Consider the following 22,489-nt stretch of genomic DNA (forward strand, 5'->3'; position numbering starts at 1 on the left):
TGAAAAGTGATTAAGAACCCACTTAATCTTGGAGACCTCTATAAACCAACCTACTGTGATTCCACCAGACAAATTAGACCCAAGCATTGCAAGCATAATTTTGCTATCTATGCCTTTTTATGCATGGAAACCAAGAATGGATGAATGAATATATATAAATATTTTCCCTTCCTCATGAAATCTGGGCTTGGAGCACAGCTGTGTTCAGGTTCTTGTATGTCTTTCTTATGATAATTTAAATAAGGTGGTAGAAACTGAGTTGGTTTGAAGGGGTCCCCCTGCTTTGGCTTTAGCTTTGCTATTCCTTATTCTTTTGTTTTCTTTTTCTGTCTTTGTCTTACCTGCTCACCTTTCATTTCCTAGGCTCTCATCCTACACGTCTTTGACACATGTCCTCCCATCTTGAATGGTTCTATTCAGTGCACCTTCCTCTGAGAAATGTGACTTTCCCAACTACATCAGATCTCTTCCTTTAAAACATATCATAATAACCCAAAGCTTAGCAAAACCACTTCTTAGCCAAAATGTGACATTTATGAAAGCTGTCACGCAAGAACCTACCATTACTACCCATTAAGAGGTTTGTCTCTGCAGAGGAACTGAAACCCCTTTAGACTTTTTAGCTTATAACTACTACAAAAATTGGATTGCTTTAATTTGGGCAGAGGATCAAGAAAAATATTGAACTCAAGAGAAAGTGCATGACATACAAAACATGAAGATATTACCATTATAACCTTGGACAGGGTCTTGTGGGCCATGAAATTTTGACAGTTTGGCAGTAGAGAAGATATCTAAATGGGGAAAATTTATAACTCATCTTTTAACTGTAGTGTTTTTGTGCATATGTGAAATGAGCTCATTTCAAAAATATCAAACAACCATCTGCATTTTGAAATCAGTGGCACATAAGTGGCCTTTAATTATAGGAAAGTATAAATCAGACTCTAGAGTTTTGTATCCTGTTTCATCCAAGTCTTCAGTTAGGGAGGAATTTTCTTATAATGTAACTATATTGTGTTAAATTTAATTTTGGAATCTGATTAATGAGCATGAGATCTGGGAACAGAAACCCTGCTATGCTCAAGGAATATAATAATGTTGTCATTGTTTAAAAATCATTTGAGTCACAAGTTGCTTTATGCTTTGAAGATTTTTCACTCTGCATGCCAAACACACACAATAAGAAAGTAAACTCTGTTTAGGTACCAATAGGTACTACCAATAAAACTTCATAGAAAAAGCTCATGAATTATTATGGTGTCAATGTTTGCATTGTCACCTATGTGAAGTTAAAATGAGCATAATGTTGTCAATGGAGAAAATCCAGAGATCTGAAAATAATCATGCAGAGAAATGATGACATGATGAGTGGGCCATAAACTGAATTAGAAGAGGGCTGTGAATATGGCTTAGTTGGTAGAGCGCTTGCCTCACATGCTCAAGTCCCTGGGTTGAATCCCCAGCACCACACACACACACACACACACACACACACACACACACACAAATTTAAAAAGGAAGAAAAGAAATACTCTAAGGAAAGTGACCACCATTGGGTGATTTATTAAACGTTATTTCTATACTGAGTAACCAAAATATCACAGTAAGTAGTTAATGGTTTATTAGAAGAGAAAACTCTTGCTTTTTCTTCCTGAATAGATTTATAACATAAATCTTAAGGGCCACTGCTGTCATTCTGTCCTCACCCTCATCATCAAAACTGTTCTTCACTTCAGCCCATCCCCTGTCCAGCTAATTGCACAGTGCATGACTGAGGAGTATTCTTCTGGCAAGATTAATTTTTGAAAGGTTAAATTATAAATTAAAATCACTGTTCTAAGAATTGGGAAAGTAGAACTTGGAATTGTTAAATAATCTAAGAATTGATTCTACAGTTTTAATTTTAGCTTGAGATTTGGAGCTTGTTTTTTATATTTCTAACTCAATATCTTCTTCCTGAAAACAAGCCCCTTTTTTGACAAAAATATTCAAGAAATTTCTTAAACTGGCCAAGTTCAAAACCAACAAAAACATGAAATATGGACACCTTTTCTTGGGCTCTAGAGCTATATAGTGTTGAATTGAACAATGTGTTTTTTCATGTTTCACAACAGAAAAGAACCCTGGATCTGGATCTATTATGTCAAGACTAATGTGTCTTAAGTAACTCATTCCTCATGGGACCGCATACAATTATGATGCAACGCTGATCATATTTTAGGCCCTCATATTGCTTACTAGTATTAAATGAATTAGGAAAAAAGAAGATTTCCATACAAGTTGGAAACATAAAGTCTCAGAATCCATGTTGTGGAAAATATTCAGAACATTTTAATTTCTCCATTTTATGCCATATCGGTTTTTTTGTTTGTTTGTTTGTTTGTTTTTCCAAATCTCTAATGCCCACACACAAACCATTCACTGTGCATCTTAAATAGCCAAGCAACCGGTGTCACCTCCCCTGGTCTAGATGCAGACCTGTAGCTCCCTGTGATGGCGTTTACACTTTGCCTCCTTTCCCTCCATGTGTATGCTTTTGGCCCAGCTGTAGGTAAGAAATCTAAGCTTCGCTTTTGTTTGCCTCCTCACCCTGGCTTCTTTGTTAATGCTGCCATTGGCTTCCTGTGCTCTACTGTTGTATCGCGATGTAAAAAGTCTCTTGTCTCTTCTGTCTTTGTCGCTGCCAGCTGCTAATCTGAATGAGGTGGAAAAAGGTTAGTTGCCTTTTCACTCTATTATGACCTTTGTTTTAGTTTTCCTCTTTCTTTTAAAGTTATGTAGCCTTAACTGTGTGTACCTGATAAGGAATGTTTACAGAACATGAAGTCAGAAATCAATACCTCAAATCAGCCATTTAGATCCTTGATATGTGTATACCTGTGTCAAACACTGTAAAATGCACCTATGGAAGGCACTTGATACTTTTCTAGAAAGCTACAGTAGAGATTATCTGAGTGGGAAGAAGGAGTGGCTAAGAAAAGCACTAATATTTTCTATTTCCTTTTTGTCCATATGCTTTTACTTTTTTAAACATGTCATGGACATATATTATCTTTATAATGAAGAACTTAGGTCATTGATTATAATAGGTAAACTGTACATAGAAAATATTTAAAGTATATGGATTTTCCCCTAACTTTAAACCTATGTCTTTAGTAATATGAAACATGGAAAATGTTTCACTATATGTATTTATTGGAACATTTTATAAAAATGAATACTACAAAGCTCAAGAGGTTAATTTACAGAATGAAATAGTCAAAATTGTATTCAAGAATTCCATGGATACTTTTAAATTGTGAAAAGAGGCATATCTGATCATTGCCATCAGTATGGACCACAAGTCTCCTCCAAAGTATCAGAGCCCAGAAAAGAGAGACAGGGATTAGAGTGATAACCACATCTGGGGATTACGATGGAATCTTCTTCTTCTTACAGACTCTGAATTATAACTCATGCCACTGAATTTTCAATCACTAAGCACACAAAAGTCTTCAAGTAGCAAGTTCAGAAACACTGTCATAGGACCACACATGCCTGTCTTGATAGTTCCCTTTGTATATAAAGTCCTTGTAGCGTTACAGGGCTGATATTGAATCATGGCCGCTCTGTCCTCTCTTGCTAAGCACTCCATAGCCTCTTGCTGCATTGTTTGAGTGATTTATCTGCTTGCTCAGTCTATCTAAGAAACACAGCCTCAGTCTATCTCAGAAACACAATAGAAATTATTCTATTATATGTCCTTAGATAGTCATGTATGTACTCCCAGGACCAAGTTTGGCAGGGCAGTAGTGTTTTAAGTTACCACATGGTTTCATCTGGTGACTAGATTTCATGCGTATGTTTATAAAAGTTTTCTTTTATTTCCCAGAATTTGCTGCTAACTGGATTTGCTTTCAAAAACAGACAATCATTCTCTGTATTTTTAAACCAAAACTTAATTACAACTAGAATTTAGATGTTTTTATTTCTCCAAGGGTAATTTTCTTAATTGAAGTGAACCTCCATAATCATTTGACATATCGTTAATGTAAAAGAACTCTATGGATATGAACAGTAAAAAGTTGAACAATAACATTTATAAAGCAATAATAAACCATTTACTCAAGAATACACACCTTGTGAGTACGGGGGCAGGTGCAGACCAGCGTCCTGCTGACCCCAAGACATGTAGTGTGACTTGGGCACCTTCTGCTAGAACCGGCCCACCTCTACTTGTGTCCACCTTCCAGGCCTGGCATCTTGTCATGTCACACAGTGGCTCTGACTGTTTATGTCTAACGAGTTCTTCTGCTGCTTTCCCTGCTGTCTCTTCAACTTGCTACAGACAGTGGTCCTCATGCACACTTGAAAAGAGTAAAGCTGGAACCACAAAATCTCAGTGCAGAGAAGCAGTCTGTCTTTTTTAGACTTGAAAATAAGTCCTAATCAAAGCCTGTACCATTAACCAATTAATTCTCCTGAGAACTGGGCTGCCTTCTATCATATAGGACAGAAAGAATTTGTGTAGGTGTTGGGAGAAGCTCAGATTTTTAATTTTGGTATTAATATTGTAAATTTCAGGACTTTAGTTTTAGACTTTTTTTTTTTTGGTCTGTGAGACAAAGATAGAGGTATCTGTCCTCCTTCTGGTAGGTGTTTGAGAATGTTAAGAATGTAGAGGAAATATTAAAATGGTGAATGTTTATGCTTCAGACATATCAGAGACTTCCCTTCAAGATAGTTTTAAGTTTTGCATCATTTAATTCCGATATGGTTTGGATTATGTTCTCCCCAGTAGTAGAAAAATTCTTATGGGAATTTCGATAGAGAAATTTTTGCCTAAAGTAAATTTTGTGTATGAAGGAAATTTCTCTGACCATATTTATTTTCCCCTACTGTCTCTTTTTAAATCTTTTAAATTTTTCCCCTATTGTCATTATTATTATTAATTTACTTTCTATGATTACTTCAAATAGAAAGACTTTATTTAGAATCACGATTTTCTTTCTTTTTACTCCTTTATTCTACTTTGAAATATAAGGACATATTGAATGTTGAAGGACTCTTTAAATTGACTATATTTTTAGATTTTGTGTGTATTTTTAGATTTTCATGATCTCTTAATAACAATAAGTCTATCACTACTTTTGCATCAAGATACATGAGTTCTGTATATCAGAGTCGTTACAGCTGTGATCATAATTCAGATCCTCAAATAAGGGACATTAAAGTTGCACTCGTTTTTTAAGTAAATACTTTGGCAACCTAACAATATTATATGGTTTGCATTCTTTGTGCAACCTTTCGAAGTTTTCTTAAATCCACTTGAATCTCAGAAAATGTTTTAAAAGAGTTCTTTGATTCCATTAGTTGGCAGGCAGTGCCTACAGAGCCCAGAACAACAATTTAGTTTAACCAGTCCTATTCAATTTAATTTGGATTTATTTTTAAAAACAGAGTCCAGTATGTTCTGGACTTTCAGTAGCTATTGTAAGTGGTTTTATCATTTAGCCCTAGAGTTTCACAAGGGGGAAGTACTGAAAAAAAAATTCTCCTTTTTGGATTATTTATTTGGAGAAGTAAGTTTTTCCATTTAAAAATTCATAAGATGTTTATTGAGAAAATACCTTATGTAGGACACCATACTAAGTATTGAAAGTGATACAAAAATCCACAAAATATTCCCCTTGTCCACCAGGAAAACACTGTCTTTGATTCTTGACTGCAAGTTCAAATCAGGTCAGATGCTTGGGCATTGCAAGGCACCACTTCTCAGGTCCTAAGTACATTACCAACATTATAGAGCGACTTTGTAGGTCTAGAAGCAAAGAGAAACTGTAAGAGCACTGATTAGGAGTCAAAAATAAAAATAAAAAATAACACTGACCAAACTCTGTCAAGCACTATGAAGAAACTAATTTCATGTCATTTAGAAAACAAAATGAGCACAAAAAATTTCCCTTCTGTAAAGTTTCTTTGTATCTGAATTGATAGCACATGCTCTGGAGCCTTTTTATGTTGAATTATGATTAACTGTACCTCGTGGGGTTTCTCTGTGACATTGTCCCCACTATGTACATGTCACATTTTGTACCCATTTCACAGAGAGGATATCTATCAATGGCTCATATATCTTCAGGAATTCATGGATCCTCAGGTTCAGTTCCCTGTGTTTCTACACTAGCAACTGGATTTAATTGAGTTTAAAAAGATGAGGGCAATGTGGGTAATTTATAGATCATATGCCACTCATATGCTGTCACACACAATCCCTCAATTCCTGAGCTCAGCCTCTTCACTTCCTATTGGGATAGTCATTGTTTGGCAGAAGAAATTTTAGGGATATCAAGTAGTCAAAAGATGACCCATGTAGTCCAGGCTTCAGGAGTGTATCTTAAGTTAGGAACTCAGAACACATATCTGTTAACGGACTTCTTTATTCTCTCTCCTTCTAACATTGCCCTTTATGCTTCTGAGTCTTCTTCATCAACATTTAAATAGCATTTATCACCAAGAATCAAACATATGAGTGCTATTTTCATGTTTTGTCATGAAGGACGTAGTTTGTGCCAAATTATTTTCTAATAAAGGTGATGTGATTGGAGAAGTACAAAAATGTCAACGAAAGTAACCATTGACCTCAAGCAATGTTCTTTTAAGAAGTTAAATGTCATGTATTTTATTCATTGGATTGCTTCTTTTGATACCTTTCCTTGCTAAGATAACTCAAAAAGAATAAAATTGGTTTCATGATTCAGGTTTTTCTTGAGACAAGCAGGAGCTCAAAAGGAAAATATTCAAAGAATGATTTGTTTTACCGTCTAAAAATCTGTGTCCTGGGGATTCTGTCAGGAATTCAGCCAGACTTCCTCCCCTGGTACAATTATATTTGAAAATGTCATAACTGATTAAGTTTAACACTAGAATTCTGGTCTAGCTATTCAGAGAACTGTCCAAAGTTCCCTCTCTATCATTATCAATATTAATGATCCTTTCTCAAAAAAAAAAAAAAAAAAAAAAGCTAGTTTGGTACAATTTATGAATAGACTACATTGTCTGCATTGTCAGCACCAGAGTCCCTCTGCCCCTTCTTTGTCCCCAAATAGATTCTGAGACTTTTTTTGCCTATTGCAGAGAGAAAAGACATGAGTCTAGTTGCATTAGCATAAGCTAGCGACAGTTGAATATATCCGCAACACCATGTACTGCTCTCTAAAATTGCTTCTGCTGTAGACATATCCAACCTAAATTCAAAGGGATTACTTTGGGAAAAATTCAATCAAGATGCTGTAGTAGATTACTAATTGAGTGCCTTAGGTTATTGCTTTGTTTCATGTAAAAAAAAAAAATAATATTTTAAACAGATAATTGGCTTGGAAAGTTCCAAAAATTCTAAGGGTCAATCTTCTATTCTCTTGTGCAAACAGTAAGAACGAAACAAGCCTAGAAGAGATATACTGTTTCCCAAATTTCTTGGTAGCTAGAAAGTGATTAGCCCTTCAAAATTTTCTTTCTCTGCATGACTTCTGCTAATGTAACGAGGTTAGACATTAGCACTCTGCAGCCTCCTCTGGCGCCATGTTTTCCCAGGCTCATTCCCACCTGTCAGAGACCTACTCTGTGTTCCTTCCTCCATGGAGCCCCTGCCTGTGCTCTACAGTTCACCCCCGAGTCACCTTCACCTTCTTTAAGAAGCCCCTTCTGTTTGCCCTCAAAGCATCAGTTCCCCTTCTGGAGCACCAGGGAAACTTTCTGCTAGCATTCAGTACAAAGCCAATGTTATACTCACTGGGGTTTTTATTGGATTAGTATGTTTCTCCTCCTCCTAGTGTATGAGCTCCATGAGAATAGGAACAGCTTTGTGTCACTGACACCATTACATTCCTAGCATAGATACCAGTTTTTACACATAGTTAGCACTCAAAATATATGGTGATGTTAAAAATTGATCTGATTCAGAATAATTAGAAAAAGCAACAGGGATATTTCAGTATAAATATTAGGGAAAAAATTGGTACAATACCTCTATAATTCCAGCCACTCAAGAGGCTAAGGCAGGAAGATTATAGGCCCCAGCCTCAACAATTTAGCAAGACCCTGTTTCAAAATAAGAAAAGAGCTGGGGGGTGTAGGTAGATGGTAGAGCACACCTGGGTTCAGTTTTCAATCTTTCGCTCTCTCTCTCTCTCCCTCTCTCTCACACACAATACACACAGACACACACACACACACACGATCACACACACACGATCACTCACACACACAAATTTCAGTAGGGGTAATAAGAAATTTAAACAAAAAGATATAATGAAGGGAGAGAATTACAAACGAAGGTAAACAGAAGGGTCTGATTTTGTTTTTTTTCTTTTTTGCTGTTGTTGGTGGTGGGTTTTTGTCATTGTTGTTTTTAACAAGGAAGGAACTTTAAAATCAGTTAAGCTCATTGATCTGAAATGAATCAGAGAATAAGGTCAATTCCAGGTGCTACTTCTCAGAGCAGCTACCTGTGTGCATAGAGCTTTCTGCTTATTGCAGTGGTATTTGCAATATTGGTACCATGGGGGCTCTGGGTACACATTAGACCCTGTTTGTACCCCTGAAGACTATAATGTTGTTCTGCACAGCTAAGCATAATGCTCTCTCTGGTAACTTGCTGGCTGCATTATTCATCTCTGTGTGTTGATTCACTCTTCACTTAAGAGTATTATCAACTCTGGTGACCAGCATTCACTGTTATACCTGGTAGATGACCATAATGCCTACCATCCAGAGCAGGGCACCTTTGTGTGTGCTTGTGAATACCCTTGACAATCAAGTTGGGATAAAGGTAAAACAGGACTGTCCTAAGAAAGCTAGAATGAATGGTCACATTATCACTATGAAAAATTCGTCAGAGAAATTAATATGTTCACTGATGTTCCACTCTTCAAGTGTGTGCCCACAAGAACCCATACCCTCTTAGGGATTTGGGCTCCACTCTTGTCATGTTCCCTCACAGCTCATATTCTCTTAAGCTCTGTTACTGCCATATTCCCTCAAGCTCTGCTACTGTAGAGCTTGACATCTCCAGTCCCATGTTTACCTGACAGATGTAGTCAGATGAGATGACCCAAGAACTTGGCATAATTTTCTCACCAGAAAGGTGCCTTTGATTAGAACACATGGTGCTTTGTCTTCAGAAAGTTCTGCTGTGCTGAGAAATTGCTTGCCAACTACCTCTGTTACCAGTTACAGGAGTTCATTCACTAACCTTTGTTATCCTAAGAGTTAGCAATAGACCTGCTGGTGGATCACTGTTTCCCCTCCAGTATACAGACAAGCAGCACATATATATCCACCTACCAACCTTGAACCCCTTATCCACCAAAAAAGTTGAAAACCATAATCACAAGGAAAGTTAACTTGCTGATCTGATCAAAAGCAAAATCACAAAGGCCAGATATCCATAGTGTTCCATGTTTTTGTTTTGTCATTTGGGGATTTTAAAGGTTCATGGCAGAAAACAAATAGATTTCCTGAGATTTTGTGGAATGGGTTGGTGCCAGATCATAGACTCAAGGTTTGTCCAGATACCTGTCTCTTGAGAGGTTTATGAGCAGACATTTAACCTGCATTCAACCATGCTAAATATGTTTTCTGATGCTGGGTTAAACATATAAAGACTTGCTTATTCGGTAATTGATTTTCACACTGACTATATGGATTGGAATGAAGAATATTCCACTATGATTTTATCAACTCAAGAAGGGAAGTGGCCATTGATATTCTTTCAGGCCCTGGAACTTCAGAAAACTAAACTCAGTCCCCATATTTTTTTTCTCTTTTTTCACTAACTTGGTACTATCTCTGACTACACATGTAGAAAAAAAATTTAAAAATAAAATTTGTATGATGTCCTTTCAGGTACAGGGGAACTTTTACAATACTCCCAGTTAATAGTTTAGGTCACTATAGTTGTAGTGATTTATTTCTGTTCATCCTGAAAAACTGATGCCATTTTCAGTGCCCAATTTCTTTAATGATTGAGAAGTAAATGCAGAGTCCAACATCTGTCTAAAGGGAATGTTATGTTTTCCTTATTATATTGAGCTCTTAAGACTCCCCATTGTGGCATGCCACTTGACTTTTAAAAGCTGCACTTCCCCAATACAGCAGAATGTAATATAATTAGGAGAAATTAAAGAAATAACCCAGTGAAAACATTTATTTTGATTCTGAGGCAGGAAATAAAATAATGTTCAAACTGAAGAGAATAAGATATCTTTTATTACCGATTAATCACATGTAGTAAAAATTAAAAAGAAAAATATCCAAAGGCTAAAATAAAACCCAAGTTGAACATAAATAGACAAGTTAGAGTTCTTGCTTAACTACTTATATGAATAGTTATTCCAATAACTACTACTTGAGTATATCACCATATCATAACTCTAGGAAGACACAAAAGCAAATATGCCAATGTTTCTTCTCATAATGATCTTGCTGTCAAACAAAAGAGATATACACCAATAACATAAAATGCACTCATAACAGTGCAACTCTACAACCTGCCTTCTATGCTTGTCATGACTATTAAGTGACCACATATTTACATGATGTTTAAAACTGCCTGGAACAAGGTAGTAAGCACTCTACAAATACTGATTAAGTAAATAAACAATATAATATATTTGCCATGAAGTAGGCACAAGCCTGAGTGAGAAAAATCAACAACAGAAATGTCAAAGAAAGTTATTAAAGCAAAAGAAAAAAAAAAAAACATTATCCCAAGCATTGAGTTAACTTCATAAAACAGTGAACAGACCAGATGAGAAAAGTGTATGGTAGAAGATTGGGCTTTAAAAATGAGTTAGGCAGCAGTGAAACACGGGGAATGCTTTTGCAATATGTGTTAGCTTTAAAATGTTTGGTGAGAATAAAAAGAATCAAGTCATTTTTAAAATAGTCCATCAATCTTATCAGAGTCAGGTGTGTATCTATGTAAGGGAAACAAGCAATTACCATATACAACTTCAGTAATGACTGATATTGCTCTTATACTGTTCTTATAGATTTAAGGAATACGTACTTGAAATTCATGCAGCTTTTCATATTCAAGTTAGCATGCTTAGCCTAAAGCTCTTAATTACAAATATGGCAATCTATCTATCCCACAGTTTATTAGAATTGCCTTTCTTCTCACTCCTTTCCATAGCAGATCTATGGAGAAATTCTTGTGGAGATGACAGAATCAGCTCTTTTCTTCTCTCAGCGCTGTAATTCACTCTAGGTTCTGTCTCTAGCTCAGACTTTTTCTAGGAACTGACTGTAGTCAAGATCAACCACATCCCTCCCTGTAGTCCTTGCATCTAGTACAACAAAATACAGTATATCTTGTTGAACTCTGACTTAAATGGGATTAATTGGACTGAGTTGGATTGGATCAAAGTGAATAAAAATAAAACATTCCTTTCTTATCACTTTTAGAATTTCTTATTTGGGAATAAAGTGAAAAGCACATAGATGACATTTAATATGTATCACAAGTGGTCCTTCTCTATCATCAGTTTTATGAATTGCCATGGATATAAACAACTGTAAATAGATTGCATCCAAACAAGATGGCTTTGATTAGAAAACGGAAAGTAATTAAATTGTGGTAGGCCAATAAAACACAATGGACAAATTCCATCAAGGTGCCTAACTTGAAGTCCTAGTAATTAAAATCACAAATCTTGAAAACCCTTCTTTGAAAGTAGCTCACCATATAAATGTTGTTAAAAGCTTTTTGTCTCACAGATTTAGAGACACTGAAAATCTTACAGAAGAAATATATGAGACCTTCAATGCAATTCGTTCATTTTAAGACATAGAGAAAACAGATTGATATAATAACTAGATGAATACATTTTTACACATGCCTCATAGAAAAAAGATCCTTTAAGTTTAAATAATATATATCACATTCAGGTGGCAACTATTTCTACCGGTCAGTAGTATATAGCTTTAAAAAGGACCATCTTTAGCAAAAGAATTACCTTCAAAGTTCTGATTTTTAAGCCAATAGTGTTTAAATTCAGACTCTAAACAAATGAAAGTTCTAGTAGTTCCTCGGAATTGAACACTTGCCTTTTAATATGTCACTTTATTTCTTCATTTTTTGCATATAAAACAATTAAAAATATTTGGAAGTAAGGTAGAAACCAACTTTTGAAAATGTACCTTTACAGTCACCTTAGTATCTTATATTCACTGATTGGGAAAATTAGTATCTCAGTAAGAATGTTACTTGGCCTAATATACCTCAAATAGTGAGCATGTTATTCATACTGGAAGAAATTTCCTAAGAGATTATCCAATATGCAATGCAATATAAAATGCCTCAAATCAACATGGATATGTTTGTGGCTTTCATTTGTTGATAAAAGTTATTCTTTGTGACTTAACTGACAATCATGGAATGAGTGTCTGCCCCTTCTATTTTTTTTTTTTTTTACTTTTACTTTTTCCTTTGGATGTGCCTAAGCTGTTGTTTGTTGAGCTGTTGCAATGATTCATAAGAGGGAAACAAAGTATTGTTCTTCTAGATTCATAAGACATTGAAGACTATGAACATCCAAAGATATTTTTTCAAACATAAAGCTACAGAATAAGCCAGACATAAAGGGATATACATACTAAATGACTCCATCTCTGTCAGGATCAAACATAGGGATAACTAATCTATGGTCTTATCAAGATAGTGGCCACCCTTGGTGGGGTTAGTGACCAGAAGGGGGCATGAAGGAGATTTCAGATATTCTGACAAATAGGGTGTGATTGGATGTGGATACTGGTCACCTAAGTGGGTTGTTTGTGAATGCTTATTGTCTATCATTTATTCACTGGGTCTGTCTGTGCTATAGCTCAATAAAAATTCAAAACCAAATAAATAATAAATACACAGATAAATACGTAAATAAAACAAGAATGAAAAGCATTCAATTTTTCCCCCCAATTCTAACAGTATGATTCTCAAGGGTCTCAAGTTAGTCACACATCAGTGGAGTTGTCCTAAATTACAAGCCAATTTAGTAGCAGAACCAAGATTGGTTGAATATGGGATCTTCAGGTTTCTTATCATCATCTATGGTAGGGGAAGGGGTTCTAGTTTAGTTAGTTAATTAGTTAGTTAGTTAGTTTGCTTTTTCTGTTTTATTTTCACTCCTGAGCTGTTCTAATCTAAGACCCCTAATGCAGATGGTTGGTGGGAGCCTGATAACCTGTCTGTGTGGACTGACAACATTTGCCATGTTGCAGGCGAGTTGTGTGAGGAGAAGCTGGACTTCTGTGCCCAGGACCTGAACCCATGCCAGCATGACTCCAAGTGCATCCTGACGCCAAGGGGGTTCAAGTAAGTTAGAGGACCTCTCCTGGGCTCACAACTGGGGAGGGGACCTTTCTTCTCCTCCAGAGCTTCACACCTCAGCTGAAGGTTAAAAGGACTTGTTCACTAGTGCCAGTGACCACTTTATGGATAGTCATTATGCAGCATGGATTTCTCTCAGTACACTGAAGAAAAAGAAAGGAGGTTTTTGCTTTGTGCTATGACTCTTTCTGGGAAGTCAATTGGGGAATAAAGGATCCTCAGCCTCAGCCTCCTCACATTTATTTGAAAGCCAATCTAGCTAAATACCTGGCATCCTTGGGTGCCTCGTTAAAGGTATGTTCGTGGTGAAATAAAGAATTTGATTTGAATGTAACTGAAAATGTTATGGTCTGAAAGAATACTCAGACTATCCAAGGTGGGAAAGATGAGCGACTGTGTGTCCCAGACTGCCCAGACTTTTCCAGGGTGTGCCTGTCGTCTTACTGTAATTATCACTAGTGCTCCTTTGGCCTTAATATATGTCCTGAGGCTCTGTAAGGGTCACAGTCATACTAGATAGAGGGTTCCCTCAAGTGAACTCAGAACATCAAAATGATTTTGCTTTCCTCTCGAGAAATATTTCTGAAGTTTGTTTGGTACCAAATTACATGATTCCTTTGCTGCAATCCTGAAATATTTTCAGTGGATCAACAGCAAAGTCTCTTTTTAGAGTTGCCAATGGCTTCAAGATCATGTGATCCCAATTCACCTTAAACACAAGGAAATCATAGTCCAAAGATGGCTCTCCAAAGACCTCAAGTTTCCTTGTGGGCAGAGCCAAGTTTGATACTTTACAGTTGGGTGATTTTCCTAATATCTGTTACCCTAGATGGTTTTATAGTTTATGAACACTACAGTTGGTGTTGTAGATGACAGGCTGGGATCGTATGCATGACACTATAGTTAAGCTGTTCTTACATCAGACAATTAGAAAATGAGATTATTAGCCTCTTCGCCTGTATTTATTGAATATCTTTCATAGACAGGACATATGGTAATAATACCATTTTATATTTTTGTAATGCTCTCTAGCTTTTGCATACTTCATCTTCTCAGTGAAATGACCCACACTTAATTGCCATAGGATTCAGAGAATTAAAAATCACTCAGCTTAGGAACACTTTTATAAGAAGCTGTTACTGTAAGATTTTTATATTTATCAAATACATCACCAGACATTCTGAATCAAGTGGGGGAGTGAGGCCAGTAGACCCTTTCTGCCTTTCAAAGTTTGATCCAAATTAAATATGTATTCTCAAGTTTTCTCTTGGCAGTGTTCTTTTTTTCAGTTTGCTTTAAAATCTTAATTTTAGAGTATATAGATGCCAGTTGCAGTAACTGCTAGTCCCATTTGTTATCTTATCAAGAATGAAAATGATAGGTTTGATTCTTTCTTTCATGGTGCTTACAATTCTATGCAAAATCCAAAAGTCCTATTAAATTTTTTTATTTTACACAAAATTTTGCACTAGATTTTATTCAACCAAACACCTTAGGTAATTACTTTCACTTCTGATAATCTTTTGATATGCCCACAAATGAACTTGACAAATTCAAAGTATATCACCTACATAATCAATATCATCATTTCTTAGAGAAATATGTAAATCCTCCATAACTGCTTATCTGCTGAACAGGTTTCACATGGCTTTGTAATTATAAGATAAAGTATAAGCAAGCCTTAATTGAAACATTAAAAATAAGAGTTTGTCTTCAAAAAACAAATTCTTAATTAAACATCTTCTGTTACTATCAGGATGCACACTCTTTAAAGTGCCTTTCTGTAGATTACAAATGAATTTATTTGGAAGTCCACTATTTTCATTAGTCAATAATTCACGGAGCTCCTTTTATAGCAATACGTAGGTTAACCAAAAACTGGTTGAGTCAGAGTTTTAGCTGTGGCTCCCATCTTATAAATAATTGCATGTTATGAGAATGACAGTTGTAGAAAGAAATGATCTTAAAAATCAAATAAGATGAAGCTGGTCAAGAAAATCTCTACTGCCAAATGTTGTTTGGACAAGTTGTACTGTTACTTCAACTTCATTTTCTCATTAGTAAACTATCAGGTCTGGTTTTACTCTTCTTACTACATTATATGCCTCATCAATCTCCTGAATTGCTTTGAGATATTTCTAGACCATGATATGCCATAAGTAGTCTTTTCAAGCATGCATCTTACTTAGTCGGCTTTTGGGCTTCTCCACGGTATGTTTTGTATTCTTTGCTTTTTTTCTTCATTCCTTGTCAGTGGAGCAGAGGGAATTTGATAGGTTTTATTGATAATGCAAACTTAAAAGAATTCTTGTTCTAATTTTTCTTTCTGTTTTGAAACTTGCTGTGAGGAACAAAAGGAAAACAAAAATGTTGATCATGATATAACTGCAAGTTCTAATGGGCCTGAAAAACAGTATTGGGAGAGAAGAGGATATAAACAGTCTCTTCGACAGCCACTGTAGTGAGGGCTTGGTTCTCTTATCTTTGACTTTGACTTTTTTCCTCAGATGAATAATTCAAAGTGTTTCAAAGCATTTGTTCTTTCTTTTACTGCTTGGCACTTCAGCGGCTCTGCTCACATTAACATTGATGGAAGTTCTCTTCTAGGGCCTTGTCCAACTATTTCAGAATCTGTATGGCCATTTAGGGTCCATTTAGCTTCAGTCTTGCTGTTTACTTTGTTTCATCATTAAAACCAACTGGCGGCAGATCAAGCGTGCTGATGCAGTGAGCTCCTTTCATTTCTTAATTCATACATGCAAGGGCAAAGTCAGCTAGTTACTCTTAGGAGGCCTACTCGCCAATTTGGTTTAACTCATCAGTTCTCCAGAAATGCTTAAGTCCTGATTTTGTATTTTAAGGTAAAATCCGTGGCATTCAGTAATGTCAAATTCATTTCAGTGTTTTTAATTTCTTTACTTAAATCCTAATATATTTGAAATAAAACAGGGATGATTAGTGAAGAATGAACCATAAGACTTTTATAGAATTAGAAAGGCATATAGAGAGTTATAAAAAGTAGCAATCACTTATTGATCATATATTATATATAAATACCATACTAATGATTTTATGCATAATATTTTTTGGGGGGGTTTATTTGTTTTGGTACCAGGGATTGAACCCATAGGCACATAACCACTGATCCACATCCCCAGCAATTTGTGTTATACTTTGAGACAGGGTCTTGCTAAGTTGTTCAGGGCCTTGCTAAATTGTTCAGGCTGGCATTGAACTTGGGATCCTCCTGCCTCAGTCTACCAAGGCACTGGGATTATAAGTGTGTGCCACCATGCCCGGTTGGGTATCCAGTATTAACAAAATTGGTTTTCTTGAAATTATATTTTGTTCCAGTGTGTCTAGTCTCTTTAGGAAAATGTAAAATGTTCATTTAAAAAAATATGTTTACAATTTGCAGTAAGTTTTGTAATTTAGCCCTTTTATCATTCCAGTGGTCAAATGAACTAGGCTGAAATAAAAATAAAGGACTCTGTAAGCAAAATGTGGAGTAAGGAAGGGAAAGGAGGAAGACGAAGAGGGAGGAAGAAACCCTAATGCAGTTAATCTGCTCTTACTTATATTGTGGCTGTTCACTCTCACAAATGAGATAAACTCACCATTCCTCTGGCAGTTCGCAGTGAGAAACCACACCATAGTTTACAGCTAGGACCATTTACTAGACTCCATTATTTGGAGATAAGACAACTCTAACTATGTTTTATTTAAAATGCTACCATGTTTTCTCAAAGAAATGAAGCTGTTTTATTAATATTATATCAGTTGAGTCTGAAACTTTTCCTGCTTGTTCGAACAGGTGTGATTGCACACCAGGATACATTGGTGAACACTGTGACACTGACTTTGATGACTGCCAAGATAACAAGTGTAAGAATGGTGCCCACTGCACAGATGCAGTGAATGGTTATACGTGCATCTGCCCAGAAGGTTACAGGTAAAGCAGAAGCGCCACTTGCTATTTTGAGCTCTACAAGACTCAAATTCACATATATTCTGACTAACATGGTTTTTTCCCCTCTTTATTTTTCAGTGGCTTGTTCTGTGAGTTTTCTCCACCCATGGTCCTCCCTCGTACCAGCCCCTGCGATAATTTTGATTGTCAGAATGGAGCTCAGTGCATCATCAGGATAAATGAGCCAATATGTCAGTGTTTACCTGGATACCAGGGAGAGAAGTGTGAAAAATTGGTCAGTGTAAATTTTGTAAACAAAGAGTCCTATCTTCAGATTCCTTCAGCCAAGGTCCGACCTCAGACAAACATCACACTTCAGGTGAGAGGTGCCCCTCCAGCAAAAGCTGATCACATTCAGCTTCTAGGAATGTGCATCCGGGTAGCTGGTGAGTAAATAGTGGTGTTCATCAAATAGAAGGTTAATAACTTCATGCTCCAGTGACAAAAACAGTTCCTTGTGGGAAAAGCTTTGGTAATTCTTCTCTTCAACATTTATATTTTTTTAAATGAAATAGGAACCAGTATTTTTATTCACTACTTGATCCAAAGGGGAATAAAATCCCCACAGCAACAAAGTATGTTCCTCAATTTTGGGCTCAAGTAAAGATATTTTATGCACTTGTTTTCATGGTTCTGAAGTTGAGCCTGCACAGGAGGAGACTGAAATGGGTACAGGGAAAACAGACACCACAGTGAAGCCAGTATCTGCTCACTCTTCACTCAAAGCTTTGAAGGATCTATATGAAATTTACAAATATGTTTTAAATCTTTCCAAATCATTGTGTACCTTTAACCAAGTCATTCAGACCCATATGGAGAAAGTTGAACTACACTGGGGGTGATACGTGCACAGTGTATGGGGCTACATGTTTTTTTTTTTTCTGGTAAACAAAATCTTTTTTCATGTATTTTGAATGCAAACAGCATTAGCCAGTTTCCCAGAGACTCCACCTCTTTTTATTTCTTTTACCCCAACACTTCATTAAGGAGTTGGCTTGAGTTGAAGTAATGAGCAAGAGGAGATAGGTAGGGCTTCTTTAGAAACCTTTCCTTGTATCTTCCAGTATTCGTCACCTGGGATCCTTACAGAAAGTATACAGTGGTGTTGAGGTTTAAGTCATACCTTTGACCTGACTAGTCCTTTAAAAGCCTCCCAAAGAAAAAGAGCAATACAAGAACAGAGATTTCCCGCTGCATGTGGCATCACTATAGAGAATTTGTTGTTGTTTAAATATGGGATATGAAAGTTAATCTTGCCCAATGCAGTCATCTTTAGCATTTGTCAAGAACAAGGCCTATAATAGGAACAAAAACAGCAAATAAATGAGAATCTCCAGCAAAGGAAGTTCTGAGCCAATCCAACATATTTACTCGAGTATTTGTTATTATTTTCCAATTTCTTTAAGAATTAATTTGCAACAGAATAAATTGCAGACAGGTCACCCTTCCAACAATAATTTCATCATGTATTATTTTCTCATAGCCACAGGGACAAAAAGTCCTCACTTCACTTAGTAGTCTGTCTCTTTTTGATGAAAGATGTTTGGTGGGCTGTACATCCTAGTAACATCAAGGTGACTTCCTACTAGATCGCCACAGATGAGGACAGCGGCATCCTCCTGTACAAGGGGGACAAAGACCATATTGCTGTGGAGCTCTACCGAGGGCGAGTTCGAGCCAGCTACGACACCGGCTCTCATCCGGCTTCTGCCATTTACAGGTGAAGATCTCTCAGTTACTGGTAAAGGTGAAAAAATTTGTTTAATGAAGAACTGCTTCTTTTCTATGATTTTGCAATGGGTATGGGAGGGCATGATTGGCTATAGTAGGTATCTTAGTCCAGTATAACAGATCTGATCCTGAGTAGAAGAGAAGCCACAGAGATTTATTTCTTATAGTTCTATGAAATCCAAACTTGAGAAAAGAAGCCGCATTGGTAACGGTCTTCTAGCTGCATCATTCCAGGGCAGAAGGCAGAAGGGAAGATGGGGTGGGGAAGAAAGGAGCCAAACTCATTCTTTATCCAGGAACCCACTCCTACAATAACTAACCCATGCCTTGATAGCAGAGTTAATCCATTTTTGAAGGAAGAGTCCTCATGACCTAATCAACTCTTTTTTATTTTTTATACTGGAGATTAAACCAAGGGGTAATTTACAACTGAGCCACATCCCAGCTCTTTTTATGTTTTATTTTGAGACAGGGTCTCACTAAGTTGCATAGGGCCTCACTAAGTCACTGAGGCTAGCTTTAAACTCACCATACTCCTTCCACAGCCTACAATGAATAGCTCCTAATCAACTGTTAAGGGTCCCACTTCTCAGTATTATTGCATTGGGGGTTAAATTTTCAACATAATAAACTTTGGGGGACACACAATCGATAGCAGCAGGCTTTATGATAGATACTATTAGTATCAATATCAACCCTCCATCATCCTGTGCGCATCACCTAGTTAGTTTCCTCACTTGTAGAAATAACTACAACCCTTATGAAGGGACACACACTCATGCACATTTTTTCTAGGCAGGTATCTTAAATAGATTAATTAAATCAAATGTAATAAATGAATGTGGACCATAGTAAGACCCCTTAATTCTTAAGATTGAACTTTCTAGATAAGTATTCCTCTATTACAAATAGCTTTGATATTTACAATATAAAAGAAGTTGCTGTAATGAATGAACCATCAGGGCCATGAATTCTCAGTTCTCTCTAAAGGCTGCCATGTAAAATTCTGGCCCAGGTTTTGCCTGACTTCTGTTTTTTCCAGAAAAGGCAAAAATGTTTTTTTAAAAATATTTTTTCTCTCCCTTAAATATTGATTTATATTTTTAATACAAGATATGTGAGCTAAACACATATTTAAGCCAAACTCCCTTGGCAACAAGTCAGAGGATGTTGTTTGTGACAAAAAATGGAACAGCATATATAAATGTGCTTCTAAAGACTTCAAATCTTATCAGATCCCTCATAAATAGTCCTGGGAAGACAGTTGCCAATTGCAGCCATGAGTGGAATTCATGTACTTTTGGTGGTGAGTTGACCCACTTGGGACTATTTGGAGCATGGAAAACAATAATTATTGGTTTCAAAGTGGAATACAATGGTTATTTCATTTCCAAATGATGATGAATTAGTGCCAACATTTTAGCTATTACTAGGCCTTAAATTATATAACCCTGATATATTTCAGACCATAAAAAGATATCATAAATTTGTGGTTTATTTATATATATTTTTTTATTTTTTTTGATGATGATGAAGCAGTGTGTATTTCCCAGAAAACCAGGGTGAAGTTTTGGGAGTTGGTCTAATAAAGCTAGCAGTTATATAAACTGAAAATATCTGAAGATAAATTATAGAAACCAAGTGATTATATCCAAATGAGGACATACTTTTCAGAGGTTATTTTGAGTTTGTGTTCATTTCCATTTTTGCCTGAGAAACAATAGAATGTGCCCTGAGATATTTATAAAAAAGAATATCATGCTGTGTACTTACTGTTAGAAACCAGAAGTCTGTGTTTCTGCTAGATCATAATCAAATGGAGACATGCAGTATCAGGTCTAGGGCAAACACAATTTAACCCTTACCTTTTAAATTATGACAGTTAATTTAGGGAATGCTAATACATTGTTTTTAGTAAAAGAAAGGATCAACAATTACCTAAAATTTAGATAGGTAGATATGTAATATAATATTAATTGGTATTTTATTATATAGTATATTAAGAAAAATCATAATAAGGAAAGGAAGGAAGAAAGGGAGGGAGTAAATAAATGTGAAAGATCTATGTGTCATATTGAAAGATTTTCAAGCAATATAGCTCAGCTAGAAAAATTAAATAAGGCAGACCAGTCTCAAAGGTGGGTAAACCAGTGTATGTATTTGTATTTTCATACATTTGCACAGAGAAAATCTAGGCATAGAGACAAAGGAAAAGAGCAAATCAAGCCTTCAGCATGGATTTTATTCCATATCATTTTGATAGAGCCATTTGAATGCCATTAGCTCTCAAAAATTGCACTGAAGTAATAAGTAGAGGCAGTGCTCTAAAGTCAGTCTGCCTTGATTTGAGTGCCACCTCTTTCACCCACTGACAGTGTGTCTTGGGTAAGTCACTACAACTCTTAGGACCCCACATGGAAAATGGGAGTTATAAATAATGGTGCTATGCTTTAGCAGTGCAACTAAAGCAGCATGCACATCTTCTTTATGGGACTGTGGTGAAAATCTTATTATTTAATACAAGTACTCAGAACATTCATGACAAAAAGTAAACCATGATAGCTATTGATATCAGCAATTCAGAATGTCCAAAACTGAGTTCCAATCACTTGCCTCACATAAACCTGTGTTCCCATTGAATTCTTCTTTTTTTAATTTATATACGACAGCGGAATGCATTACAATTCTTATTACACATAGAGAACACAATTTTTCATATCTCCAGTTGTATACAAAGTATATCCATACCAATTTGTGTCTTCATACCTGTACTTTGGATAATAATGATCATCACATTCCACCATCATTTCTAACCCCATGCCCCCTCCCTTCCCCTCCAACCCCTCTGCCCTATCTAGAGTTTGTCTATTCCTCCCATGCTCCCTCTCCCTATCCCACTATGAATCAGCCTCCTTATATCAAAGAAAACATTTGGCATTTGTTTTTTTGGGATTGGCTAACTTCACTTAGCATTATCTTCTCTAACTCCAGCCATTTACCTGCAAATACCATGACTTTATTCTCTTTTATTGCTGAATAATATTCCATTGCTTATATATGCCACATTTTTTTATCCATTCATCTACTGAAGGGCATCTAGGTTGATTCCACAGTTTAGCTACTGTGAATTGTGCTGCTATAAACATCCTTGAAAGGCCTGGCCAGCTTCTTGTGTAGCATGGGTCTAGTAGCTTTACTCTTAATTCCTTTCTACCCTTCACCTTTGATTTGCAATCTGTCTCAAGTTTTAATTCTGCTGTGGCTACTTCTCTGCCTTCTATTCAAATGTCATAAAGTAGCAGTCTCTGTCCTTATTTTGGCCCTTACTACAGGGTGAATCTCTAATGAGAGGCACCATTTCTTCATCATTATAGCAAAATCCTTGATAATACTATTTTTTTTTAATTTTTATTGTT

General features: G+C 36.2%; 1 protein-coding gene across 5 annotated transcripts in view; it reads left to right on the forward strand.

Moving 5' to 3' along the window:
• The window catches only part of Slit2 (slit guidance ligand 2), a 342,136-nt gene that overhangs the window by 305,037 nt on the left and 14,610 nt on the right, over positions 1–22,489 (forward strand). For all 5 annotated transcript variants that reach the window (XM_048784262.1, XM_048784264.1, XM_048784263.1 and 2 more), the window contains 4 exons: positions 13,264–13,357; positions 17,187–17,324; positions 17,421–17,661; positions 18,932–19,062. In XM_048784262.1, the coding sequence (XP_048640219.1) occupies positions 13,264–13,357; positions 17,187–17,324; positions 17,421–17,661; positions 18,932–19,062 (604 nt within the window). The remainder of the gene's footprint in view (positions 1–13,263; positions 13,358–17,186; positions 17,325–17,420; positions 17,662–18,931; positions 19,063–22,489) is intronic.

This window comes from Marmota marmota, unplaced genomic scaffold (assembly GCF_001458135.2).
Source record: "Marmota marmota marmota unplaced genomic scaffold, marMar, whole genome shotgun sequence".
In the NCBI taxonomy this organism is placed as follows: domain Eukaryota; kingdom Metazoa; phylum Chordata; class Mammalia; order Rodentia; family Sciuridae; genus Marmota; species Marmota marmota.